This window comes from Chrysemys picta, chromosome 4 (genome assembly GCF_011386835.1).
Source record: "Chrysemys picta bellii isolate R12L10 chromosome 4, ASM1138683v2, whole genome shotgun sequence".
In the NCBI taxonomy this organism is placed as follows: domain Eukaryota; kingdom Metazoa; phylum Chordata; order Testudines; family Emydidae; genus Chrysemys; species Chrysemys picta.
Genome location: NC_088794.1, coordinates 16946776 through 16970972, shown reverse-complemented (window position 1 = coordinate 16970972; position 24197 = coordinate 16946776). Strand labels below are relative to the sequence as shown.

At 44.8% G+C, this 24197-nt stretch overlaps 1 protein-coding gene across 6 annotated transcripts in view; it reads left to right on the top strand.

The window, feature by feature from the left end:
- Positions 1–24197, top strand: part of LOC101936145 (C4b-binding protein alpha chain-like) — a 51642-nt gene that overhangs the window by 19967 nt on the left and 7478 nt on the right. For 3 of the 6 annotated variants that reach the window (XM_065594573.1, XM_065594571.1, XM_065594574.1), the window contains exons 2-13: positions 844–1035; positions 1930–2026; positions 2894–2979; positions 4518–4724; positions 6613–6795; positions 7516–7695; positions 10897–11079; positions 11797–11829; positions 18060–18218; positions 21897–22082; positions 22481–22510; positions 24095–24161. In XM_065594573.1, the coding sequence (XP_065450645.1) occupies positions 844–1035; positions 1930–2026; positions 2894–2979; positions 4518–4724; positions 6613–6795; positions 7516–7695; positions 10897–11079; positions 11797–11829; positions 18060–18218; positions 21897–22082; positions 22481–22510; positions 24095–24161 (1603 nt within the window). Of the gene's footprint in view, positions 1–843; positions 1036–1929; positions 2027–2893; positions 2980–4517; positions 4725–6612; positions 6796–7515; positions 7696–10896; positions 11080–11796; positions 11830–18059; positions 18219–20308; positions 20536–21896; positions 22083–22480; positions 22511–24094; positions 24162–24197 lie in introns of those variants that run through there. The other 3 variants (XM_065594576.1, XM_065594577.1, XM_065594575.1) reach the window with 3 other exon arrangements.

The window sequence follows — 24197 nt, the reverse complement described above, 5'->3', positions numbered from 1 at the left end:
GGGATGGCCCCAACAGATCCTGCTAGCCAGAAAGATTCCAGTCTCTCTAGTGCCTGGTGTTCTTGTGCACCAAGAGTGGAATCTGTGTCCAACACATCTTGAACCATAAATACTGTAGATGAAGTAGCTATTCCTTTACTGCAGAGTAAGCATCATCATTAAGCACCATTTAGTGGAAAGTTGCAGTCTGATGTGCAGCCTTATGTTTCTGCAGTTGTTTGCATAAGTAAACTGGTGAACATGCTACAGATTTAGAGAAATGTCGTCGAAAGTGGAGTTGTCACACTGTCATAATGTGAAGAAGCAGATCAAGAAAAAGGGGAGAGAATAAAACAAGTAATGGGATGACTGCTAGATCATAATTTTTTTTCAACAAAGATCCTTGTTGATTGGACTTGAATCAAATTGATTCTTGCGGTTGGACATGCAATTAAGTTAAGGGGCCAGTATCTCTGAAAATTGCATGCCACGGTGGCAGATAACACTTGCTTTCAAATTTTGAGTTCTGTTGATCTTGCCACTGCTTAACTAGTCACGCTTGTTCTGTGGATTTAAAGATTTTCTTTTTAAATAAGTATTTAAACACAGTATTGTATGTTCATTTTTCTTACCTTGTGCCTCACAGCTTGGTAGTGCGAGCTACTCGTTGTACTCCTTGTTTTAAGATTTCAAGCGGGGATTTCAAAAGAGCCTAAGGAAGTTCTATGCCCAGAACCCACTGAAACTTTCCTAGGCTCTTTTGAAAATCCCAGCCTCTGTCAATTAAGGCTTAGTTAAAACAAATATAAACTAAGAGTTTATGGGTTTTTTCCAAAGTTACAATGTTATTTTTTTTTTATATAGGTAATTGTGGTGCCCCACCAAGGCTAATCTTTGCTGAGCTGCAGGACGAGTTTAAGACCCAGACAGACTTTGCAGTTGGGACCACAGTGAGATACAGCTGCCGCTCAGGATACCAAAGAGTCCCTGGAGTGCCGCCCACTCTTACTTGTGAAAGAGACTCTGTGTGGCCAGAACCCAAAGAGTTTTGTCAAAGTAAGGTTTTTCTTCTCTCTGCCACCCCATCCACACTCGGGGGTCAGAAAACACTAGCAGATTAAAGGCTCTTCTGGATTGGAATGAAGATTTTGTAACATTTGATGATTCGGAGCTTGAAAGGGACAAGGTTTTTCAAACAGAATTGTTTGTTTTTAGGAGGAGCATAAGTCTTCCCTAAAGACTCAAATGTAAAACTAACAGAGAAGATGAAATTCTGGTTTACTTGAAGTCAGTGGCAACACTTCCATTCAATAGGGCCAGGATTGCACATGGTGATTAACGCAGACATTGCATGTAGTTATTGATAAAAGCGTGCCAAGCCCATAACTTAGTGATCCTGATTGGCATAGCTGTGATGGTGATATCAGTTAAATTGTTTTTCTTTCTCTGTGGGCTGGGAGTGCTATGTGAGGGCTGTGCTTTCCTTGAGAAAGGAAATGTTGGGTATAATTCTTTAGCTCTCACATCCTTCTGGAAAGTATAAGTGCATCTTGCAGGATAGAGCTCTTTAAGTCAGCCACAATTTTTGGCATCTGGTTGTATTATCTTCTGTGTAATTCACTTGATTTGGGTTCCTAGTAATTTGAAAGTCATCTGGTGTATTAGCAGGACTCAATCTGTAGCTTGGCAATGTGATAGCTTATAACCAATAGGGATATTATTTCACTAAAAGGGCACTGATCTTCTCCATTCCACTCAAACTCCACAATATGTAAATTCATCACATTTGAGGGCATTTTTCTTGTCTTCATAGGCTTTTTAAATTAATGTAACACTTAGCTTTAAATTAGTTACATAGGAAAATGTGGGTCACTTATTGTTTGCCTTTAGTTATCTTTTCTAACAGAACATAGAAAGAAAGATCTAATTCCCATTTTATTCTCTCTTTAGGGAAATCATGTGGACATCCAGGAGACCTAGTTAATGGCAAGGTTCATATCACAGATCTCCTCTTTGGTTCAAGCATTACATTTTCTTGTGACGAAGGGTAAGGATGTCAAAGTGAGATTTTTTTTTTTTCCCAGTACTTTTCTCCTTCCTCTGTAGACAATTGTACTGTCTAGATGTCAAATTATGACAAACCTTCAGCAGGATATTCTGGAGTAAGAAGTTTCTGAAATAAATAGCAGAAACTTTTTAGCTGTTCTGCATTTTCAATGTAAAGAAGGTTGGGTTAGTGTTTCCATTGTGTGAACCTACTTTTTTTTAAAGTATCTTGTATTCAAATTTGAAAAGATTTGCTTTCAAATCTTGGAATGACTTTTTTTAAATAGGGTCCCCAAAAGCCTTTTTAAATAGGCCTCCCCTTTATAAACATTTCTCAAAGATTATTTTTGGTGTTTATATTTTGTTAAACATCTATAATTGTATAATTATGTACATAGGGCAGAATTTTGTAACTTGTATTAACTTTATCTGTCTCTTTCTAGATGTTTTGGATATAGGGTCATGCATCAAACAAATACAATCAGAATGCACTGAGCTCGTAAACTGAGTGTTTGTTCTGAATTTGGTAGCCATTATTTTCCTCCCCCTACAGTATCTTTGGCATTGCTTTGGTAATTTTCAAAGAATCAGCAGTGGTGATTGGGGTATCTATAATATGTAAATCTCAGATGTTGATCCTTCTGTTAGCTGGAGTCACTTTTCTCACTTGCTATTTTGTGGCTTTGATCAGAATACTTAGCAAAATAAGTAACTCTTGTCTTTATAATGAGAATGACATCACCTGAAATTCAGTGTGTCATTGCCATCTGCTGGTAGAACAGAAGTATACTCCAAATATCTGAGCTGATGGTTTAGAAGTTCAGTAATTTTAAGAAATTTTGCATTTTTTAAAAATGTTCTTGTTTAGGTTCAGATTAATTGGATCGAAGACTAGTCAGTGTGTGATTGATGGAACAAGGGTTATATGGAATCATGAAATTCCATTTTGTGAAGGTAAGTGGATTTTATACATTCTGTTCTGGTTATGCCAGTTCATGCAACTAGTTTTGGTAAATTGTCTTTAAGATGAATTCACCAGTAAAGAAAATAAGTATTGTTAAAATGTTCAGTCTTGTGTTTATTTCACCATTTTAAAAGCTAATGGGGGTACCAGTCTGAGGAATACTATGTTGAAAATGCCCAAAGATTACGGATAGCTAGCTCATATGGATCGAGTTCACTCACTTATTGAAAATCAGGGGTAAACTTTACCTGTAGAATAACTGGTAACACAACTGTCAACTTGTGACTAATAGTCTACATGGAATTTATGGCCACGTGTCAAATTCATTTTGTCTAAATTACATTGAAGAAAATGGTTTTAAAACTGATTTGTTTCTGACTGATTTTAGGTGAACAGGATATGTTTTCATGTATAATCCTGATACAAAGGAAGTAACACAGGATTATTGGGTATCACAGTAGGCTTTTTTCCCCATGACTTAGTTGTAGAAAATGTGATGAATTAAACTTTTGTTTTGCTGTGTTCTTGTTCAGATTTATTGTATGTGGGAGCTAAAGCCATGCTTGCTTTTTTCAGACTCTTACGACATTTTATTCATCCAGTGTCATAAGTGTATATGGCATTTAATGGAAAATATCTGTTTGCTGCTATTATGGAAGTTCTTTTCGGTTACATTTTAATGGCAAGCTATTCAGATTATTTCATTCTAGACTAAGTTCTAGATTTTCGCATACATTAGCGGCTTGTTCTTTTAATAGTTATTTTTGAATCCTTAAAAGGAAAAGGATTCCAATATACCTTCACTCTATACAGAGGTTAATCAAGCATAGAGTCTAACTGCATTTCTAGCAAAAGTTGTATTACACTAACGTTTCCTTTTAATGTCCATAACATTTACATTTTTACTTCGGACCTCTAGTTTCCTGTGTAATAGAAAAGCTTGTTATCAAAATACACTCAGGTTTTCCAATTAAATATCAGGAAGACGTTAACATAATATTAATAACTTTCCTTCAGAAGGCACCGAGGAAAACAAGTCAGTGATTTCCAGTGCAAATGCATCTACTTTATTCAGGTTTTCAGAGATCTCTTTTTTCCCCCCCATTTTCTGTTCATCTACCACTTTAGCATCTCCTTTCCTCATTATTCTGCTAACATAAAATTGCATTTACATCTCCATTTTCTCCTTTTCTGACCTTTTTGGTGGTAGTTTTGCACTTATTATACCACAAACCCCCATTATCAAATAGTTGAGCTGATTGAGTGAAATCACTTCAAAAAGTGTATTAGACCCATAAAATGGGTCAGATTGCAAGCTTACATGCATCAGATCTTTTGGAAATCCCCTTGCCTTGAATAATATTGCTGTAAAAATTAGTAGGCTTCTGTAATTCTTTGCACTAGCCTGAATGACTGTTGCCCTATTGCCTGTAGACATTGTACCTTGTTGTAGTTGTGCTGCTTGTTGCAATGTCAGTTTTTCTCCCTTCTGTTAAATGCTTCTTTCTTTACTTTTAATATTTTCTAGACATTCCATGTCGTCCACCTCCAGAAATCGAGAATGGGAGGTACACCGGGGACCCTAATAATCACTACACCTATGGATCAACAGTAACTTACAGCTGTAATACAGGAGGCACAGAGAGACTCTCACTTATTGGAGCGGCAGCTATTCATTGTACAGCTGACGAAGACCAAAATGGAATTTGGAGTGGAGAGCCCCCTGAGTGTAAAGGTCACTATTTTTTTGTAGCTTCTGTAAAATCCTAACACAAGAATACTCAGATTTAAGATTAAAGATCTCATCTGGATTAAATAGGGCCCCCCAGATGTTTTGTTTGTGTTTTGTCCTTAACTTTGAATTCCTTTGCTTCTGTGGTATTGGATCAAATCCCGAACCTTCACATATCACATTTCTTAGTTGTTCAGAGGGGTATCGCTCTCTAGTTTCCTGCTGTTTAGTAATGTTTTCAGATATGTGGCACCAGTAGATATGTAGTTTTCTTTAAAAATCCCCAATGCTAGATAATCCTGTCTCTTACACTGAGTTTTTAATCTGAAGGAAAAAAAAATGCTGAACTGCTTGAGATAGGAGGACAAATAGTTTTTGCTGCTAAAAACTTGTAGTGCATCCTTTCAGAACTTTAAAAGGAGTGGTAAAGCTCTCAACTCAGTTTTCATCTCACCCTGGATTCCTCGCTGCTAACAGTCCTCAAGCATTCCTTTGGCAAGCTCAACATCATGTGCTTGTATTTATACTGTGCAGTAACATTACAAGGCTCTTACCTTCTCACTAGGGACAGGCTGAGGGATGTTATCTCCCTGTGATCCTGGGCTTGACTATCCCTTCCTTCCAGACTACCTCTCTTCCTATCCTCAGCTGGTGAGCTGAACCACCCTGTTAACTGATTAATCACCCAGTCCGTAACCAGTTATCTCCCCAGTTTGCCCCATGTGGGGGCACTTTCCAAGTCCCCAGACTGGTGAGTCAGCTTTAGGCTACTCCCATTCTCACACAGATGTTATGTTCGTATTTCACTTGAGTTTAAACAATAGTATGACATCAACACTTGACAGATATGCAGGCGCATTGCTATTAAGATGAGCATGGTATTCTAACCTATGTAGAATAGAATCCTAATGAGCCCAGCCAGTCAATCCCAAACTGATTTGGACCATGTTTGTATTAGTGACAAAGCTTGGAATTCTCCCTTCTCTTTGTAGTAGCGTTGCATGAGGTAGCTTTGTGTTGCTGTCAAATTGAGAGAATCTCATCCTCTGCAAGGGATAATGAACTAGTAGTAAAGACAGAAGGGACCAGCTCCTCAGATGGTATAAACTCATGTAGCTCCCTTGAAATCAATGATTCTGCATAATTACCCCAGCTGAGAATTTGGACCAGGACCAGGGATCAGTGTTTGTAAAGCAGATTGAGACACTTGATGGAAAGTGTAATCGTAGGATGGGCGAGAGGAAATGAGAGAATATAAATTTCAATACCAGCAGGACAACAAAAAGCAAGAATACAGTAGAGTTGGATCTTGGTAATTGGGAGCTGAGGAATGAGAAGGAGAGTAGTGTTGATTGGTCAAGGGCAACAGATCCACTAAATGAAGAGTGCAGACACAAAGAAAAGGATCATAAGACATAAACCCACTAAGTATGAGTAGCAATGTTAACATTTTGTCACTTGGGCATATGGACGCCCTCAGTAAAATTTAGGGTTTTTTGTCTGAAGTGAAATTGTCATTGGTCTACTTAGACTGTCACAAATAGCAAGGTTAAGGAAGAAATTCCTGTAGGTTTACCGCAACCATGCTATTTCTTGGACTTGTGAAATATGAGTGCAATTAAGTATAGGGTTGTGATTTAATATCTGTATGCATCTGTTTGGTTACTTAGTTGAAAGCTCATTCTGATATATGTAAAAACATGATTTTTTCCCTGTCTAGCTCCTAGGCAGCCGTTGTAGAAATAAACATTAAAATTAGGTCGGGGGAGAAGGGGATGCAGAATTATAGCCACCATTTATTTAAAAAAATGTAAAGAGATGCTATTCATATGTTTCAGGGCTTAATTTCATCTTTAGAAGATGAGTTTTTCACATTCTTATCCATTTTCAGTGGTCAAGTGCAGTAACGTAGAAGTTGAAAATGGGAGAAAACAAAGTGGATTTGGTCCTTCCTATACATATCAAGACGCCATTACATTTGGATGTGATGCTGGCTACTTCTTGGTTGGCAGTAAAGTGATTATATGCCAAGCGAATAATTCATGGTCTCCTGCAAAACCATGGTGTGAAAGAGGTAAGTGCAAATGGGATTTGATGAGAGGTCAACTTTCCTTACACATTGCGCACGCAGCATTATAAAAATCACACTTGTTCTTCCAAGACTTGGTTGGACTAGAAGGTTGTTTAGAGTGAAGAAAGGAAGTGCAAATTTTAGACCTAACATGGGATTTCTCCAAAGCTCCTAAGGGAGTTCACCCCTACAAGCGGGTTTGGGTTTTTTGTAGGCATTCAGACATTTCAGTAGTAGCAATAGTTGCATCTATTGAGAATGACAAATACAATTGAGTGTTGGTGTACTGTTGGCAGCTGAGCACAAAGTGTTTAATTCTTTGGAGTGGTTTCCTGTAGATATTGAAGAGGAAAGGGGATAGCATGGATCCCTGTAAAATCTCACAGATGAGGGCCCTCCATTAGGAGGAGCAATTAGCCATCAGCAATTGAGTTTCAATCACTTGACGACGGAGTCATCTGCTCCTGCTATGTCCTGTAGATGGATTAGCAGTTTGCTTATGGTCCACTGTTTCAGAGGCAGCATAGAGGTCACGTAATATGAGCAAAGCTTGCCTATGTCCATGATCACAAGACGTTTGTCATCTTCTGCCCTTAGAACCGTCTCTGTGCTATGTCCTGGTCCAAGCCCTAATTGTGAGGCATTCTGGTCACATGCTGTTGGAACTTCCAGAACACATTGCTTCTGCTTTGATTTGTGAAAATGTATGTATTTTTACTACAGGAATTTGCAGTGCCCTAGAGTTCCCACATGGAACAGTGCTTCCATCAAAATCTCAATATTTCCATGGAGAATCTGTTACCTTGACCTGCGATGCAAATTATTTCTTGCTGAATGGTGCAAAATCGATGACTCTTCGCTGCGAAAAGAATACATGGGATCTTCCTATACAAACTTGTCAAAGTAAGTAATGGTCAAAGTTGTCATGGTCCTTTCCACCGTTGCTTCACAGGCATGTGCATTAACACAGATGTTGCTTCTGCAGATTCTAGGCCCTAGGAAACATTACCATTAAACTCCAGTTTAAGATAAATAGCTTTTAATTGTCAGCCGTTAGGGTTTCTGCATTGAGGGGGGAGTTTAAGGTTTTGATTTTATCTGTCAATGTATGCTGTGGTTACTATTTAAGTTATTTTGCCCAGGAATGGGATGTTGAAGAGGTTTTCAGGGTCCAGTTATGGCTTCTTGAGGATTGGGAAGCTACTGTTTCTTGCAAGGGGCTTGGTAGTTATGGAAATAGTACTTCTCGGAGAGAAGCATAAGTAGTAGCCATAGTTCCCTACTGGCCTTTACTAGCTAGGAAGGCCATGGACTCATTTCACAGCTTGTGGTTTAAATATTTTCCAGGGTTTCTTGAGCTATGGCATACGTGATGGAGTCTTGCTGTTGGGTTGTGGAGCAGATAATATGATCTGGTCAGGGGTGGATTTCTTTCCCAGTTAAGTTTGACTGATCATATATGTAACTATCAATGAAGTAAGCTGAGTGCTCTTGGTAATGGTCAATTCTTGGGTCTGATGTCTGGGCTGATTAACTTGAGGGCTATGAGAAATAGTTCTGCTGTGATTGAGACTCGCTGATGGCAGAGTAGAATGCTCTCTTTGCTGCCTTCACTGCAGTGGCAGTCATGGAAGAGCCAATGCTGCTGGCAAGTGGGTTCAAAATTTTATTCATTTGTGTGCTTTATTTGCCATAGTTCATCTGTGAACCATGGTGATCTTCTTAGAGTGGTGGAGGAATTGAGCAGCTTGGGGCCAAGGCATCCGTGACAGTGGACGTTAGATGTGCTAACTCATTGGCAGTTTGGCCTTGCACATGTGTGACTTGTGCAAATTTAAAACTTAGAGAGTTCAGGAGTCTTTAGGAGCATACTAGCTGTGGTTGTTCACTACCCTGGTGGGAAGCAGGAAGGCTCTGATCTTTGCCTGGATGAGGAGGAGGTGGTGGTCAGACCAGGAGAGTAGTATGTTGGTGGTGTCTCCAATAGCCACTGCTAGGCTCAAGGTAGGATCTAATGTATGTCTGGCTGCATGTGTGGGCCCAGAGACTGCCTTGGAGAATCCCACATAGGGCAAGAACATATATTTGTGTAGCATCCACTCAGGCTAGGTCTACACTACGGAGGGGGGGGTTCGACCTTAGATACGCAACTTCAGCTACGTGAATAACGTAGCTGAAGTTGCGTATTTTAGGTCGACTTACCTGGCTGTGAGGACGGCGGCGAGTCGACCGCTGCCGCGCCACCGTTGACTCCGCTTCCGCCTCCTGCTGCGGTGGATTTCCGGAGTTGACGGCAGAGCCATCGGGGATCGATTTTATCGCGTCTTCGCTAGACGCGATAAGTCGATCCCCAATAGATCGATTGCTATCCGGCGGGTAGTGAAGACGTGCCCATAGACAACGTGGAGGATGAGATCATTAGGACAAGAAATCTTCACCCCTTGTCCACCACATGGAGTTGAAGTTCATCTTCACTTTCAAGGCTGTACAGAGTTGTCCCTTGCTTATCTGTCCTTCTCTCATTTCCTCACTCCATGCACTTCATCAGTGATGTTAGCCTTGATGCTTTGTCGGACTTCCTCTCTAGCATCTGTATATCCTACCTATGGACCAGCCTTCTTGAGCTGTTCTGGCAAGACCTCCTTATACAAATCCCTCCTTAGGAGGCCCTTCTAATATGCTTACCAGAAAATCAGGCAAATTGCATGATTGCATGTTCTATTTTTCATATCCTGCTTATCTTTTAGAACATTAGCTCTTTGCACCACTGTCTGTCTTTACAGCAGGAGGGGAGAGATGGGCAGTGTAGGGAATAACTACCATTGTCAAAGGACAGGACATCAAGCTGCGTGAATAATAGTTCCCCAGCGTCTGGGATGTATGAGCTGAGCCACCCTATTAACTGATTAATCACCCACTCCTTAACCAATTATCTCCCCAGTTTGCCCCATGTGGGGGCACTTTCCAAGGCCCCAGACTGGTGAGTCAGCTTTAGGCTACTCCCATTCTCACACAGATGTTATCTTTGTATTTCACTTGAGTTTAAACAATGGTATGACATCAACACTTGACACATGTAGACATGTTGCTTAATGCACTAATGGAAGGCAGTCTGTTATTATGATGAGCATGGTATTCTAACTTATATAGAATAGAATCCTAATGAGCCCAACCAGCCAATCCCAAACTGATTTGGACCATGTTTGTATTAGTGACAAAGCTTGGAATTCTCCCTTCTCTTTGTAGTAGCGTTGGATGAGGTAGCTTTGTGTTGCTGTCAAATTGAGAGAATCTCATCCTCTGCAAGGGATAATGAACTAGTAGTAAAGACAGAAGGGACCAGATCCTCAGTTGGTATAAACTCATGTAGCTCCCTTGAAATCAATGATTCTCCATAATTACCCCAGCTGAGAATTTGGACCAGGACCAGGGATCAGTGTTTGTAAAGCAGATTGAGACACTTGTTGGAAAGTGTAATCGTAGGATGGGCGAGGGGAAATGAGAGAATATAAATTTCAATACCAGCAGGACAACAAAAAGCAAGAATACAGTAGAGTTGGATCTTGGTAATTGGGAGCTGAGGAATGAGAAGGAGAGTAATGTTGATTGGTCAAGGGCAACAGATCCACTAAATGAAGAGTGCAGACACAAAGAAATGGGTCATAAGACATAAACCCACTAAGTATGAGTAGCAATGTTAACATTTTATCACATGGACATATGGACACCCTCAGTAAAATTTAGGGTTTTTTGTCTGAAGTGAAATTGTCATTGGTCTACTTAGAGTGTCACAAATAGCATGGTTGCGGTAAACCTACAGGAATTTCTTCCTTAACCTTGCTATTTCTTGGACTTGTGAAATATGAGTGCAATTAAGTATAGTGTTATCTGTTTAGTTACTTAGTTGAAGGCTCATTTGATATATGTGTAAAACATGATTTTTTCCCCTTGTCTAGCTCCTAGGCAGCCGTTGTAGAAATAAATGTTAAAATTAGGTCAGGGGAGGAGAAGGGGATGCAGAATTGCAGCCACCATTTATTTAAAAAATGTAAAGAGATGCTGTTCACATGATTCAGGGCTTAATTTTTTCTTATCCATTTTCAGTGGTCAAGTGCAGTAATGTAGAAGTGGAAAATGGGAGAAAACTAAGTGGATTTGGTCCTTCCTATACATATCAAGACGCCATTACGTTTGGATGTAATGCTGGCTACTTCTTGGTTGGCAGGAATGAGATTAAATGCCAAGCGAATAATTCATGGTCTCCTGCAATACCAACTTGTGAAAAAAGTAAGTGCAAATGGGATTTGATGAGAGGTCAACTTCCCTTACACATTGCGCACACAGCATTATAAAAATCACACTTGTTCTTCCAAGACTTGGTTGGACTAGAAGGTTGTTTAGAGTGAAGAAAGGAAGTGCAAATTTTAGACCTAACATGGGATTTCTCCAAAGCTCCTAAGGGAGTTCACCCCTACAAGCGGGTTTGGTTTTTTTGTAGGCATTCAGACATTTCAGTAGTAGCAATAGTTGCATCTATTGAGAATGACAAATACAATTGAGTGTTGGTGTACTGTTGGCAGCTGAGCACATGATGTTTAATTCTCTGGAGTGGTTTCCTGTAGATATTGAAGAGGAAAGGGGATAGCATGGATCCCTGTAGAATCTCACAGTTGAGGGCCATCCATTAGGAGGAGCAATTAGTCAAGTGGTTGAAACTCAATTGCGGATGGCTGAGTGATCTGCTCCTGCTATGTCCTGTAGATGGATTAGCAGTTTGCTTATGGTCCACTGTGTCAGAGGCAGCACAGAGGTCAAGTAATATGAGTAAATCTTGTCTATGTCCGTGATCACAAGAAGTTTGTCATCTCGTGCCCTTAGAACAGTCTCTGTGCTATGTCCTGGTCCAAGCCCTATTTAGGAGGCATCCCAGTCACATGCCGTTGGAACTTCCAAAACGCATTTCTTCTGCTTTGATTTGTGAAAATGTATTTATTTTTACTACAGTAACTCCAACTGTATGCGGCACCCCACAGTTCTTCAAGTGCTTGCTCATATCGATTCCAATTAGGTGTGCGCGCGCCGCGTGCACGATCGTCGGAGAATTTTCTACCCTAGCAACACCGGCGGGTCGGCTGTGGAGCCCCCTAGAGTGGCGCCTTCATGGCGCTGGATATATACCCCAGCCGACCCGGCGCCCCCTCAGTTCCTTCTTACCGCCCCTGACGGTCGTTGGAACTGTTGAGCGCGGCGTAGCTGTTCTCCACTCTCCCTAGCTTATTCCGTTTATTGATAGTTATAGTTCTAGTTGTATATAGTTAGTTGTTTAATTCACTTTGTTAATAGTTGTTGTATAGTTAAAGGGGATTAAGGGGGTTGTCTCCCCCTTTTTCCCCCGGCGCATGGCCGGGCTCATGCCCAAGGCTCCCGGCTTCAAACAGTGCGCGTCCTGCGCTAAGCCTATGCCAACAAGTGACCCGCACGACTCGTGTCTGAAGTGCCTGGGGGAGTCCCATCAGACAGATAAGTGTAAGATCTGTAAGGCCTTCAGACCGAGAACCAAGAAGGAGCGGGACTTTCGGCTTCGGCAACTCCTTATGGAGGCGGCACTTAGCCCGGACGCTCCATCGGCGCGTCAAGCCCCGGCACCAAGCGCCTCGGTGCGCAGTGCCCCGGCGGCACCGACCATTCCGACTACGCGAGTGGCGTCGGACAAGCCTCCACGGCACCGGACCCCGTCGGCACCGCACTCACAGCAAGTGCCTCGGCGCCGTTCATCATCGCCGGGACATAAAAAATCCCATAAGACGGGGACTGCCGTACCGAAGACGCCGGCTCCCCCGGTGCCGGGGGTAGAGCCGCGTCCGCCTGTGGAGCACCAAAAACAGGTGCCTCCGGCACCGTTGACTCCGGCTCCGAGGCCGTTGAGTCCGGTGCAGACAGGGTCACCACCGCGACCGGCGGTGATAGAGTGCCTCCCGTCGACCCCGGAGACCTTTGCGACGGCGAGAGATTTGATCGCTCTCACGGAGCCGGCACCGCCCCAACCACCGGCACCGTCGGCACCGTTGACTCGTCCAGTCCAATCCAGGGGGAAACCTGCCTTGATGCGCCCTCCATCGCAGGGACTGGAACCACGGCACCGTTCCAGGTCCCGAAGCAGGTCCCCACGCCGCTCGCAGTCCCGGCGCCGGATATCACCTCGGCACCGGTCGTACTCGCGGCTAAGATCATCGTCGCGGCACCGTTCTACGTCCCGGCACCGCTATGATCGTCGGTACCGGCCAACATCGAGACGTAGTTCTCGGCACCGCTACGATCGACGCTCAACGTCGAGGGGTTGCTCCCGGCACCGGGCCTACTCGAGGTCGCCGTCCAGGTCCAGGTCCGACTCCCGGCACCGGCGCGGTCATCGGCACCGATCGCGATCTCGGCACCGATCGCCGGCACCGCGTAGAGATAGAACATCTCCAGACCGGCACCGTACGGCACCGTATCCCACGGGAATCGTCTCGGCGCAGTCGGCACCGCCATGGCCATCGAGATCGGTGTCTCGCTCCTCTGAGGACGTATCGAGATCGGCATACCCCCCTCAGGGGCAAGCCGAGGAGCAAGATATAGGCCACTGGCAGGAGTTAGCAGAGGACCCTGCTCATGGCCCCTCTCACTGGTCTTTCTGGACCCCGTGGGCGTATCATCAAGCGCAAGGGGCTCCACTAACTTCAGCCTCTCGCTCGGGACACTCTGATAGAAGAGCCCCAGAGTCCACCATCTCTCGCCCTCCTCCAGGGGGCATGGAGGCTTCCGTGTCCGCACCACCTGACGTCCTGGACCCAAGGGCAGGTGATGCTCCGGCCCAGGAACAGGGAGACCAGGACCCTCCCTTGGATCCCTTACCACCGGAGGCATCTTCCTCTTCCTCTCCAGATGAGGCAGTGGCGGGCACGTCGTGCACAGGTCCACCCCCGATAGATCTTCGGGCTCATCAGGACCTCTTACGTAGGGTGGCCCGTAATATGGACCTACAGGCGGAGGAGATAGTGGAGGTGCAGGACCCCATTGTAAATATCCTCGCGGCGGATGCCCCATCAAGAGTGGCGTTGCCCCTGATCCGCACGATCCAGGCTAACGCCACTATGATATGGCAAACTCCTGCCTCTATCCCACCCACAGCCAGAGGGGTGGAGAGAAAGTACTTTGTCCCCTCAAAGGACTATGAGTACCTGTATACTCACCCACAGCCGTGTTCACTGGTGGTGTCATCGGTGAATGCAAGGGAGCGCCACGGTCAACAGGCCGCAGCGCCCAAATCGAAGGAGGCTAAGCACCTTGATTTGTTTGGCCGTAAAGTTTATTCAGCCGGAGGGCTGCAACTTAGAGCGGCTAACCAGCAGGCGCTCTTGAGCCGTTATGGTTTTAACTCCTGGAACTCTATGGGGAAGTTCAAGGAGTTGATTCCCCAAGAGTCCAGGGAAGAGTTCGGGGCCCTAGTTGAGGAAGGTAAGAAGGTGGCTCGGACTTCCTTGCAGGCCTCATTAGATATAGCGGACTCGGCTGCGAGAACCCTGGCATCAGGTATCGCTATGCGAAGGACTTCCTGGCTCCAAGTTTCGGGTTTGCCCCCTGAGTTACAACAAACCCTGCAGGATTTGCCCTTTGAAGGACAGGGGTTGTTCTCGGAGAAGACCGACTCTCGCCTGCAGAGCCTCAAGGACTCCAGGACAATCATGCACTCCCTGGGGATGCATGTTGCGGGTCCTCAGCGCAGGCCATTTAGGCCTCAGCCTCAGCGCTTCTACCCCCCCCCCCCCCTCGTCAGAGACAGGACTCTGCCCGGGGGCGAGGTGGTAGAAGAAGGTGGACCGGCCCTCAACCTGGTCAGAACCAAGGGCCACCGAGGCCACCGGCAGGCCCCAGGCAGAACTTTTGAAGGTGCGGTTGAGGACGGCGCCCCAGTCATCCCCCAGGATCCAGCCCCCTCCTTTCGGGATCGCCTCTCCCAATTCCACCGTGCTTGGTCCCTTATAACTTCGGACCGTTGGGTCCTTCGCACGGTGGAGAGGGGATACGCTATCCAGTTTTCTTCAATCCCTCCCTCCCATCCCCCTTCCCCGTCCCTCTTCAGGGACCCTTCTCACGAGCAACTTCTTATACAGGAGGTTTCCACGCTCCTTGCTATGGGGGCCATAGAGGAGGTTCCAGTAGAGTTAAGGGGCAGGGGATTTTATTCCCGTTACTTCCTGATCCCCAAGTCCAAAGGGGGTCTGAGACCCATCTTGGACTTGCGCGGACTCAACAAATTTATAGTGAAGTTGAAGTTCCGCATGGTCTCCTTAGGAGCCATTATCCCTTCCCTCGATCCTGGAGACTGGTTCGCCGCCCTCGACATGAAAGACGCATACTTTCATATTGCAATTTACCCGTCCCACAGACGCTTCCTGCGATTCGTGGTAAGCAAGGTGCACTATCAATTTGCGGTCCTTCTCTTCGGCCTATCCTCGGCCCTAAGAGTATTCACGAAATGTATGGCTGTCGTGGCAGCATACCTTCGTCGACAAGGGATACAGGTGTTTCCGTACTTAGACGACTGGCTGGTACGCAGCCGCACCAAAGAGCAAGTTCGAGCTCACGTCCACATGATAGTGCACACATTCAACAAGTTGGGCATCCTACTCAACAAGGACAAATCCACTCTAGAACCTACCCAGAGAATAGAATTAATCGGCGCAGTCCTAGACTCCAGATGTGCACAAGCCATCCTGCCAGACAACCGCTTTTGTACCATCATGAGCCTCATTCAAGGGCTCAGGGCCTTCCCAACTACCACGGTGAGGTCGTGCCTCACCCTACTGGGTCACATGGCTTCCTGCACGTATGTAACCAGACATGCCAGACTTCGGCTTCGCCCACTCCAGACCTGGGTGTCATCGGTATACCGCCCACATCGGGACAGCCTGAACATGGTGGTCACGGTCCCGAACTCGGTCCTGACCTCCCTCACCTGGTGGCTAGATCACAATGTGGTTTGCAAGGGGATGCCATTTCACGCCCCACAACCCTCTCTGCACCTGGTGACAGACGCTTCATCTCTGGGTTGGGGCGCCCATCTCAACGAACACCATACCCAGGGCCTGTGGACTGCACCCCAGCTAGCCCTGCACATCAATGTTCGGGAACTGATGGCAGTGCGCCTGGCGTGCCAGGCATTTCTCAATCTCCTACGTGGCCGCTGTGTGTTAGTTCTCATCGACAACACCACGGCCATGTTTTACATTAACAAGCAAGGAGGAGCACGTTCGTCAATTCTATGCCAAGAGGCCATTCGCCTGTGGGACTTCTGCATCGCCCACTCAATCCATCACACGGCATCGTTCCTCCCTGGAGTCCAGAACACTTTAGCGGACCGACTCAGCAGGTCTTTTCAGACGCACGAGTGGTCTATCCGTCCGGACATCATACATTCCATTTTCCAGAAGTGGGGGTTTCCCCAGATAGACCTGTTTGCATCTCGAGACAACAGAAAGTGCCACGTGTTCTGCTCCCTGCAAGGTCGAGCTCCGGGCTCCCTCTCGGATACGTTTCTCCTTCCCTGGAAAGACCACCTGTTTTATGCCTTCCCTCCGTTTCCTCTGGTCCACAAGGTACTGCTCAAATTGCGCAGAGACCAGGCACAGGTAATTCTGGTTGCTCCAGCGTGGCCGAGACAACATTGGTACACCACGCTGTTGGAACTCTCGGTTCAGACACCGATCCCGCTTCCATTATGTCCAGATCTCATCTCTCAGGACCACAGCCGGCTGCGTCACCCCGACCTGCAATCTCTTCACCTCACGGCGTGGCTGCTCCATGGTTCACCCAGGCAGAGCAACAATGCTCACTCTCGGTCCAACAGATTCTGTTGAGCAGTAGGAAGCCCTCAACACGAGCCACGTACTTGGCCAAGTGGAAGCGGTTCTCCTGTTGGTGCGAACAACGAGCCACGTCCCCGTTACAGGCACCTATTCCTCTCATATTGGAATATCTCCTCTCCCTAAAACAGCAAGGGTTGGCGATATCTTCAATTAGAGTTCACCTGGCCGCTATATCGGCCTTTCACCCAGGGGAACTCGCGTCCTCGGTATTCTCTAACCCGATGGTCGTTAGATTCCTCAAGGGCTTAGACCGGCTGTACCCACAACAACGTCAGCCCGTTCCGACGTGGGACCTCAACCTGGTTCTCTCCAAGCTCACAGGTCCTCCATTCGAGCCACTGGCCACCTGTTCACTTCTGTACCTATCCTGGAAGACGGCCTTCCTCGTAGCCATCACCTCAGCAAGGCGCGTTTCTGAACTCAGGGCGCTTACATCCGAGCCCCCTTACACAGTTTTCCACAAGGATAAAGTGCAGCTTCGTCCACATCCTGCCTTTCTCCCTAAGGTGGTTTCTCCATTTCATATCAATCAGGATATATTTCTCCCGGTCTTTCATCCTAAACCACATGCTACTCGCCAGGATCAACGTTTGCATTCTCTGGACGTACGCAGGGCCCCGGCTTTCTATATTGACCGCACAAGGCACTTTAGAAAGACGACTCAACTCTTCGTTGCAGTGGCCGACCGAATGAAAGGCTTACCGGTCTCCTCACAACGCCTATCCTCCTGGATCACGTCTTGCATCCGGACTTGCTATGACCTGGCAGGTGTCTCGACACCACACCTCACCGCTCATTCCACGAGGGCCCAAGCTTCCTCGACTGCTTTCCTGGCCCAGGTTCCAATCCAGGACATTTGTAGAGCTGCAGTTTGGTCATCAGTCCACACATTTACAGCTCACTATGCACTAGTGCAGCAGTCCAGGGACGATGCTGCATTTGGATCAGCGGTTTTGCACACAGCAATGTCTCACTCCGACCCCACCACCTAAGTTGGGCTTGGGAGTCACCTAATTGGAATCGATATGAGCAAGCACTCGAAGAAGAAAAGACGGTTACTCACCGTTGTAACTGTTGTTCTTCGAGATGTGTTGCTCATATCCATTCCAAACCCGCCCCCCATCCCCACTGTCGGAGTAGCCGGCAAGAAGGAACTGAGGGGGCGCCGGGTCGGCTGGGGTATATATCCAGCGCCATGAAGGCGCCACTCTAGGGGGCTCCACAGCCGACCCGCCGGTGTTGCTAGGGTAGAAAATTCTCCGACTATCGTGCACGCGGCGCGCGCACACCTAATTGGAATGGATATGAGCAACACATCTCGAAGAACAACAGTTACAACGGTGAGTAACCGTCTTTTCTCAAATGGACAAATACTTCCATCAAAACCTCGATATGACACTGGAGATGGTATTACATTGACCTGTGAGGCGAATTATGTCTTGTTCGATGGTGCAAAATCAGTGACTGTTCACTGCAAAGGAAACAATGTGTGGGATCCTCCTGTACAAACTTGTCAAAGTAAGTCTAGATAAGACTGTCATGGTCCTTTCCACAGTTGTTTCACAGGCATGTGCATTAACACAGATGTTGCTTCTGCAGAGTCTAGGCCCTAGGAAACATTACCATTAAACTCCAGTTTAAGATAAATAGCTTTTAATTGTCAGCCATTAGGGTTTCTGCATTGAGGGGGGAGTTTAAGGTTTTGATTTTATCCTTCTATGTACGCAGTGATTCCTGTATTTTAAGTTATTTTGCCCAGGAATGGGATGTTGAAGAGGTTTTCAGGGTCCAGTTATGGCTTCTTGAGGATTGGGAAGCTACTGTTTCTTGCAAGGGGCTTGGTAGTTATGGAAATAGTACTTGTCGGAGAGAAGCATAAGTAATCGCCATAGTTCCCTATTGGCCTTTACTAGCCAGGAAGGCCATGGACCCATTTCACAGCTTTGTGGCTTAAATATTTTTTAGGGTTTCTTGAGCTATGGCATACGTGATAGAGTCTGATGGCGTGGGCTGCACCCTCAGCAAGTTTGCAGAATACAATAAACTGGGAGGAGTGGTAGATATGCTGGAGGGTAGGGATAGGATACAGATTAGAGGATTGGGCCAAAAGAAATCTGATGAGGTTCAACAAGGAGAAGTGCAGAGTCCTGCACTTAGGACGGAAGAATCCCATGCACTGCCACAGACTAGGGACTGAGTGGCTAGGCAGCAGTTCTACAGAAAAGGACCTAGGGGTTACAGTGAATGAGAAGCTCGATATGAGTCAACAGTGTGCCCTTGTTGCCAAGCAGGCTGACTGCATTTTGGGCTGTACAAGTAGGAGCACTGCCAGCAGATCAAGGGACGTGATCATGCCTCTATTCGGCATTGGTGAGGCCTCATCTGGAGTAGTGTGTCCAGTTTTGGGCCTCACACTACAAGAAGGATGTGGAAAAATTGGAAAGAGTCCAGCAGAGGGCAACAAAAATGATTAGGAGGCTAGAGCACATGTCTTATGAGGAGAGGCTGAGGGAACTGGAATTATTTAGTCTGCGGAAGAGAAGAATGAGGGGGGATTTGATAGCTGCTTTCAACTACCATAAAGGAGGTTCCAAAGAGGATGGATCTAGACTGTTCTCAGTGGTAGCTGATGACGGAACAAAAAGTAATGGTCTCAAGTTGCAGTGGGGGAGTTTTAGGTTGGATATTAGGGGAAAAGTTTTTCCCTAGGAGAGTGGTGAAGCACTGGAATGGGTTGCCTCGGGAAGGGGTGGAATCTCCTTCTTTAGAGGTTCAGGTCAAGCTTGACAAAGTCCTGGCTGGGATGACTTATTTAGGGATTGGCCCTGCTTTGAGTCGAGGGTTGCACTAGATGACCTCCTGAGTTCCCTTCCAACCCTGATATTCAATGATTCTTGCTGTTGGGTTGTGGAGTGGATAATATCTGGTCAGATGAGATGTCTTTCCCAGTTAAGCTTGACTGATCATATATGTAACCACATCGAGTTCAAGGTTAGCTTTCAAGGCTGTAGAGCTGTCCCTTGTTTATCTGTCCTCCTCTCATTTTCTCACTCCATGCACTTCATCAATGATTAGAGGGGTAGCCGTGTTAGTCTGAATCTGTAAAAAGCAACAGAGGGTCCTGTGGCACCTTTAAGACTAACAGAAGTATTGGGAGCATAAGCTTTCGTGGGCAAGAACCTCATTTCTTCAGATGCAAGTGAGGTTCTTACCCACGAAAGCTTAAAGGTGCCACAGGACCCTCTGTTGCTTTCATCAATGAAGTTAGCCTTGATGCCCTGTGTGACTGCCTTTCTAGCAACTATCTGTATATCCTACCTATAGACCACCTTCCTTCTAATATGCCTACCAGAAAATCAGGCAAGTAATCTGCTTGCTTATGTCTTTCAGAACATTAGCTCTTTGGACCACTGTCTTTGTCTTTACAGCAGAAGGGGAGAGATTAGTAGTTATTCCCTGCGCTGTCCTGTGAATGATAGTTGCCCGGCTTCTGGGATGCATGTCCTTGGCCGGACAAGATAAATGTTGTACTATTGACTCATTAAATTACTTAAAATAAATCTCTTAACAAGAGTCCAGGGCAAGTCATCCCTTTATTTTTACTACAGTAACTCCAAGTGTATGCAGTGCCCCAGCATTCCCAAATAGAAACATACTTCCATCAGAACCTCAATATGTCACTGGAGATGGTATTACCTTGACCTGCAAGACAAATTATGTCTTGCTCGATGGTGAAAAATCGATGACTGTTCACTGCAAAGGAAACAATGTGTGGGATCCTCCTGTACAAACTTGCCTATTTAAGTTGAGATAAGACCGTCATGCTCCTGCTTCAGAGGCACATGCCTTAACACATGTTGCTTTTGCAGAGACCAGGCATGAGGAAACTTTTACCTCTTACAAGGTAAATACAGTTTCTGTACTGAGGGTGGAGTTAATCTATTTAAAAGGTAAAACAAATGTTGAGTGACAAGTATCTTAGAGGTTCTAAAACCATGTGCTTTCGTGTCCTCTTAAATCTGAGGCAAAGGGCTTTTGTTCACAGGAGCACTGCAGATAGATAATGTCTGTTTCATCATCTGTGAAGCACTTTGATGTAGACAGGTGTGGAATAAAGGGGGGAGGGGTTACAGATTTTTTTTTTTTAAATTGTGTATTTAAAAGATGAAAACTATTTTAAAGGGTGGGGCATAGCACAGGCACAACTAAAGTGTTTGTTTGTTTGGCTTTGTTGGTAACTAGTTATCTTGCATAAAACCACATTAATGTACCAACAATTAATAGATGCCCTCTAAGTAAGTAAAATGGAATATTTAGTATGTGGGGTTTAATTTTCATTTAAGTGGAACTTTCACAGGAGCTCTGGCTCTCTGCTCCCTTTGATTTTTCAGAAAGCCCTGATGCCAAGAGCATCAAAGAATGCACTCCCCAGAAGGGGACTGCAGCATGCTGCACTCTTCATATTGGAGGGGAATAAACTTTTAATAAAGCTCCTTAAGTGAAATGACAAACAAGGTTTTTGAACCTTTTTCTGTCCTAATATCTTCTCTATTGATGGAGATTAGCTCCACAGTGTGTGAGGGGCTTGCAGACTGTTGGTTGGATGGCTATTTTAACTCTTCCAGTGCTTCTCATTAGCTCATCTGTTAGGATAAGCCTTGTATAAATGCCTATAAATACACAATAGTAAATCACTGGAAATAAACAGGCCATGAGACTGTAAGATTCCTGTCTACATATTGTGGCTGTTTTCCACTCCTTTAGTAAACCGATGCAAAGTACTCAAACATGAACAATGTTGAGTAAGTTATGGAACAGGTACTCTGAAATGTGCTTAGTTCTTACCAAAAGTAGCAGAAAGCTCCAATATGGTATATCAAGTATCAAAGGGGTAGCCGTGTTAGTCTTAAAGGTGCCACAGGACTCTGTTGCTTTTTACAGATCCAGACTAACAGATGTATTGGAGCATAAGCTTTCGTGGGTGAATGCCGACGAAGTGGGCATTCACCCACGAAAGCTTATGCTCCAATACATCTGTTAGTCTTAAAGGTGCCACGGGACTCTGTTGCTTTTAATATGGTATATGTATTTTAAAACGCATGTGAATGGAAATATTTTTAAAATGGGATGCCTAATCTCATTTGCACTTGGGTTTTGTATTACTTTGTTTTCACAAGTGTTTTTTCACGTTTTTAGTTTCAGGTGTTTGTCCAGAGCTAGTCATCCCTCATGCAACAGTAAAGTCTGGAGCAAAACCTCCCTATTATGTTGGAGATCATGTTACAATTGAATGTTTTACATCATACACTTTGCATGGTGAACCTAATATTCAGTGCACTGATGAATTTCAATGGAAGCCTGCAATTCCAGAATGTAGCCTAAGTAAGTATAAATGTGAAATTCTAAAAAATTGTCCAAAAAAATTGACACCTGAATGCTGTTTGGGATTCAGGAAGTTGTCCTTGGACACATTTTCCCATTTAAGAGGTGGTGTTAATGCACATTGTTTAAGGAGTTTTGGGGTGAGACATGGCTAATCCCTTTTTATTCTAAAGAGATTATATAAATTACCCTTTAGATTTTTTTCTTTTTTTATGTAGTCACAGTACCTAGAAGACGATTCAGTTTGTCTTATTTTTAATTGCTTCTTGTCCTAATTTAACACTTTTGCTAGATTTTCTTGGAGACAATCCAGTAGAGATTAATATATGTACACCTGCTTGTAGGCTTGTGTAATTACCATGCATGCTCTTAAATTGAATTCACTTTGTTTACTCTAGGTGTGATCACCATTGTCATCATTATTGTTGGTAAGTAACTTATGAACACCAAATGAGATACAGTGAAGCTTGTTTTATTTCATGTATAGAATCAGTTTTTTACTTCTATTTCAATTCATTGTATGCAACTGCAAGAATCTACAGTGATTTGCGTGTTTGTCATTGAATTACATGCATACTCCTTTACAGATTTGCAAAGTTTCTGAAAAAACTGATTAGGTGTATTCGCATCAACTGCTATAAATCATAGTTTAAATAGAGTGGGGTTTTTCTTTGTTCCTCTATAATAACGGGTGGGAATACTTTGCTAAGTTCTGCAAAGAATTTGAAGCACATTTTTAGCTTTTTGTTGGAACTATAATTAGGCACTAACAGGTCCACAATCAATCAGCTGTGCCTCCCCAGCTTACAAAAGGTTTTTTCTTTTCTCTTCTCTCCCTCCCTCTTTAGCACTTGGTTTTCAACTTTGTTTTACACAGTCCACAAAATATAAAAGAAAAAGTTGAAAAGAAAGATCCTCTCTTGGACTCTCTCCCATTCTTACCTCAATTCTGCAACTCTCTGGCCACCATAGAGCATGGTTATTTTAACAAGCAGCATTAGGCATAGTCAAGGTTTACTTACCACTGGCACATCCCCTTGTGGCTGCATCTGGGGATTAGCTCTGCTGAGGCTGACATCCCCTTCCATCACTTGCTTATGCCACAGTCCCTCTTGGTCTCTAGGACTCAGTGCTTCCTCTCCATTGTTTGTTTGGCTCTCCAGACAGATTACTGTACAGCTTTTCCCTTTTCAGGGTAACAAAGTCACCAGACCAGGTGCCATTCCAGGCAGTCTTATGACTCAAGGTTGTGCCACTCTCCCAGTGGCTGGTAAGGAAACCTAGGCCCTCTCACTACTACAGCTTCTAGCTCAGGGACCCTACAATCAGGAGCCAAGGTCTGCACCATCTCAACTCTTGCTGCCATTTCCATCGGCTGCTTCCTACACTGCCCTCTGCTGGCTTTCTTCTCCCCACCCTTCTGGGTCAGGAGCCTAGGTCTTGGGCTTCTACTTCCCTGAGTTTCCACCGTCTATCTTCACTAAACTCGGACAATGACTGCGAACTTCTATGTTACAGCCCTTTTTGCTCATCCTTCCTGGCTTCATACAAGCCCCACCTACTCCTGCCCAGATGGGCACTACCTTCAATTAGTGCTTGTCAGTCAAGTCCCATGCTGCCTACCAGGTTAATTAGTCCCTTCTGAGCTACCTTAACCCCTTCATGGGTGGTTATCTTTGATAAGGTGTTCACAGCACTTCTTAAAAAGAGAGAATGCCAGTGAACTTCCTGTAATGCAATGGGTGCAGCTGCTTTACCAGTTTGGGTCTCTGCTTTTTCTTCTCCTGAGATGATCCATTCAATAGCCTAGTGTGCTTTTGTGCACTAAGTGAGTATTTAATACTTTTGATTAAAGATTCAGAGGTGGGGGAGATTTTATTGTGGTTGAACACCGTTCATTGCTAAAAAAGCATCATGAACTTCATTTCTAAACCTGTGAAACTTGTTAATCGTGGGGGTGTTCTTGGGCTAACAGTGACTTGTCACCCAATTAAATTTTTTTTCCTTTCAAGTAATTGTAATCGCTGCAGTGATACTGATGGTTACTTGCATCTATAAGAAATATTTTTCACAAAAAGGGTAAGTCTACACCTGTTCCTTGTATTTGTTTGTCAG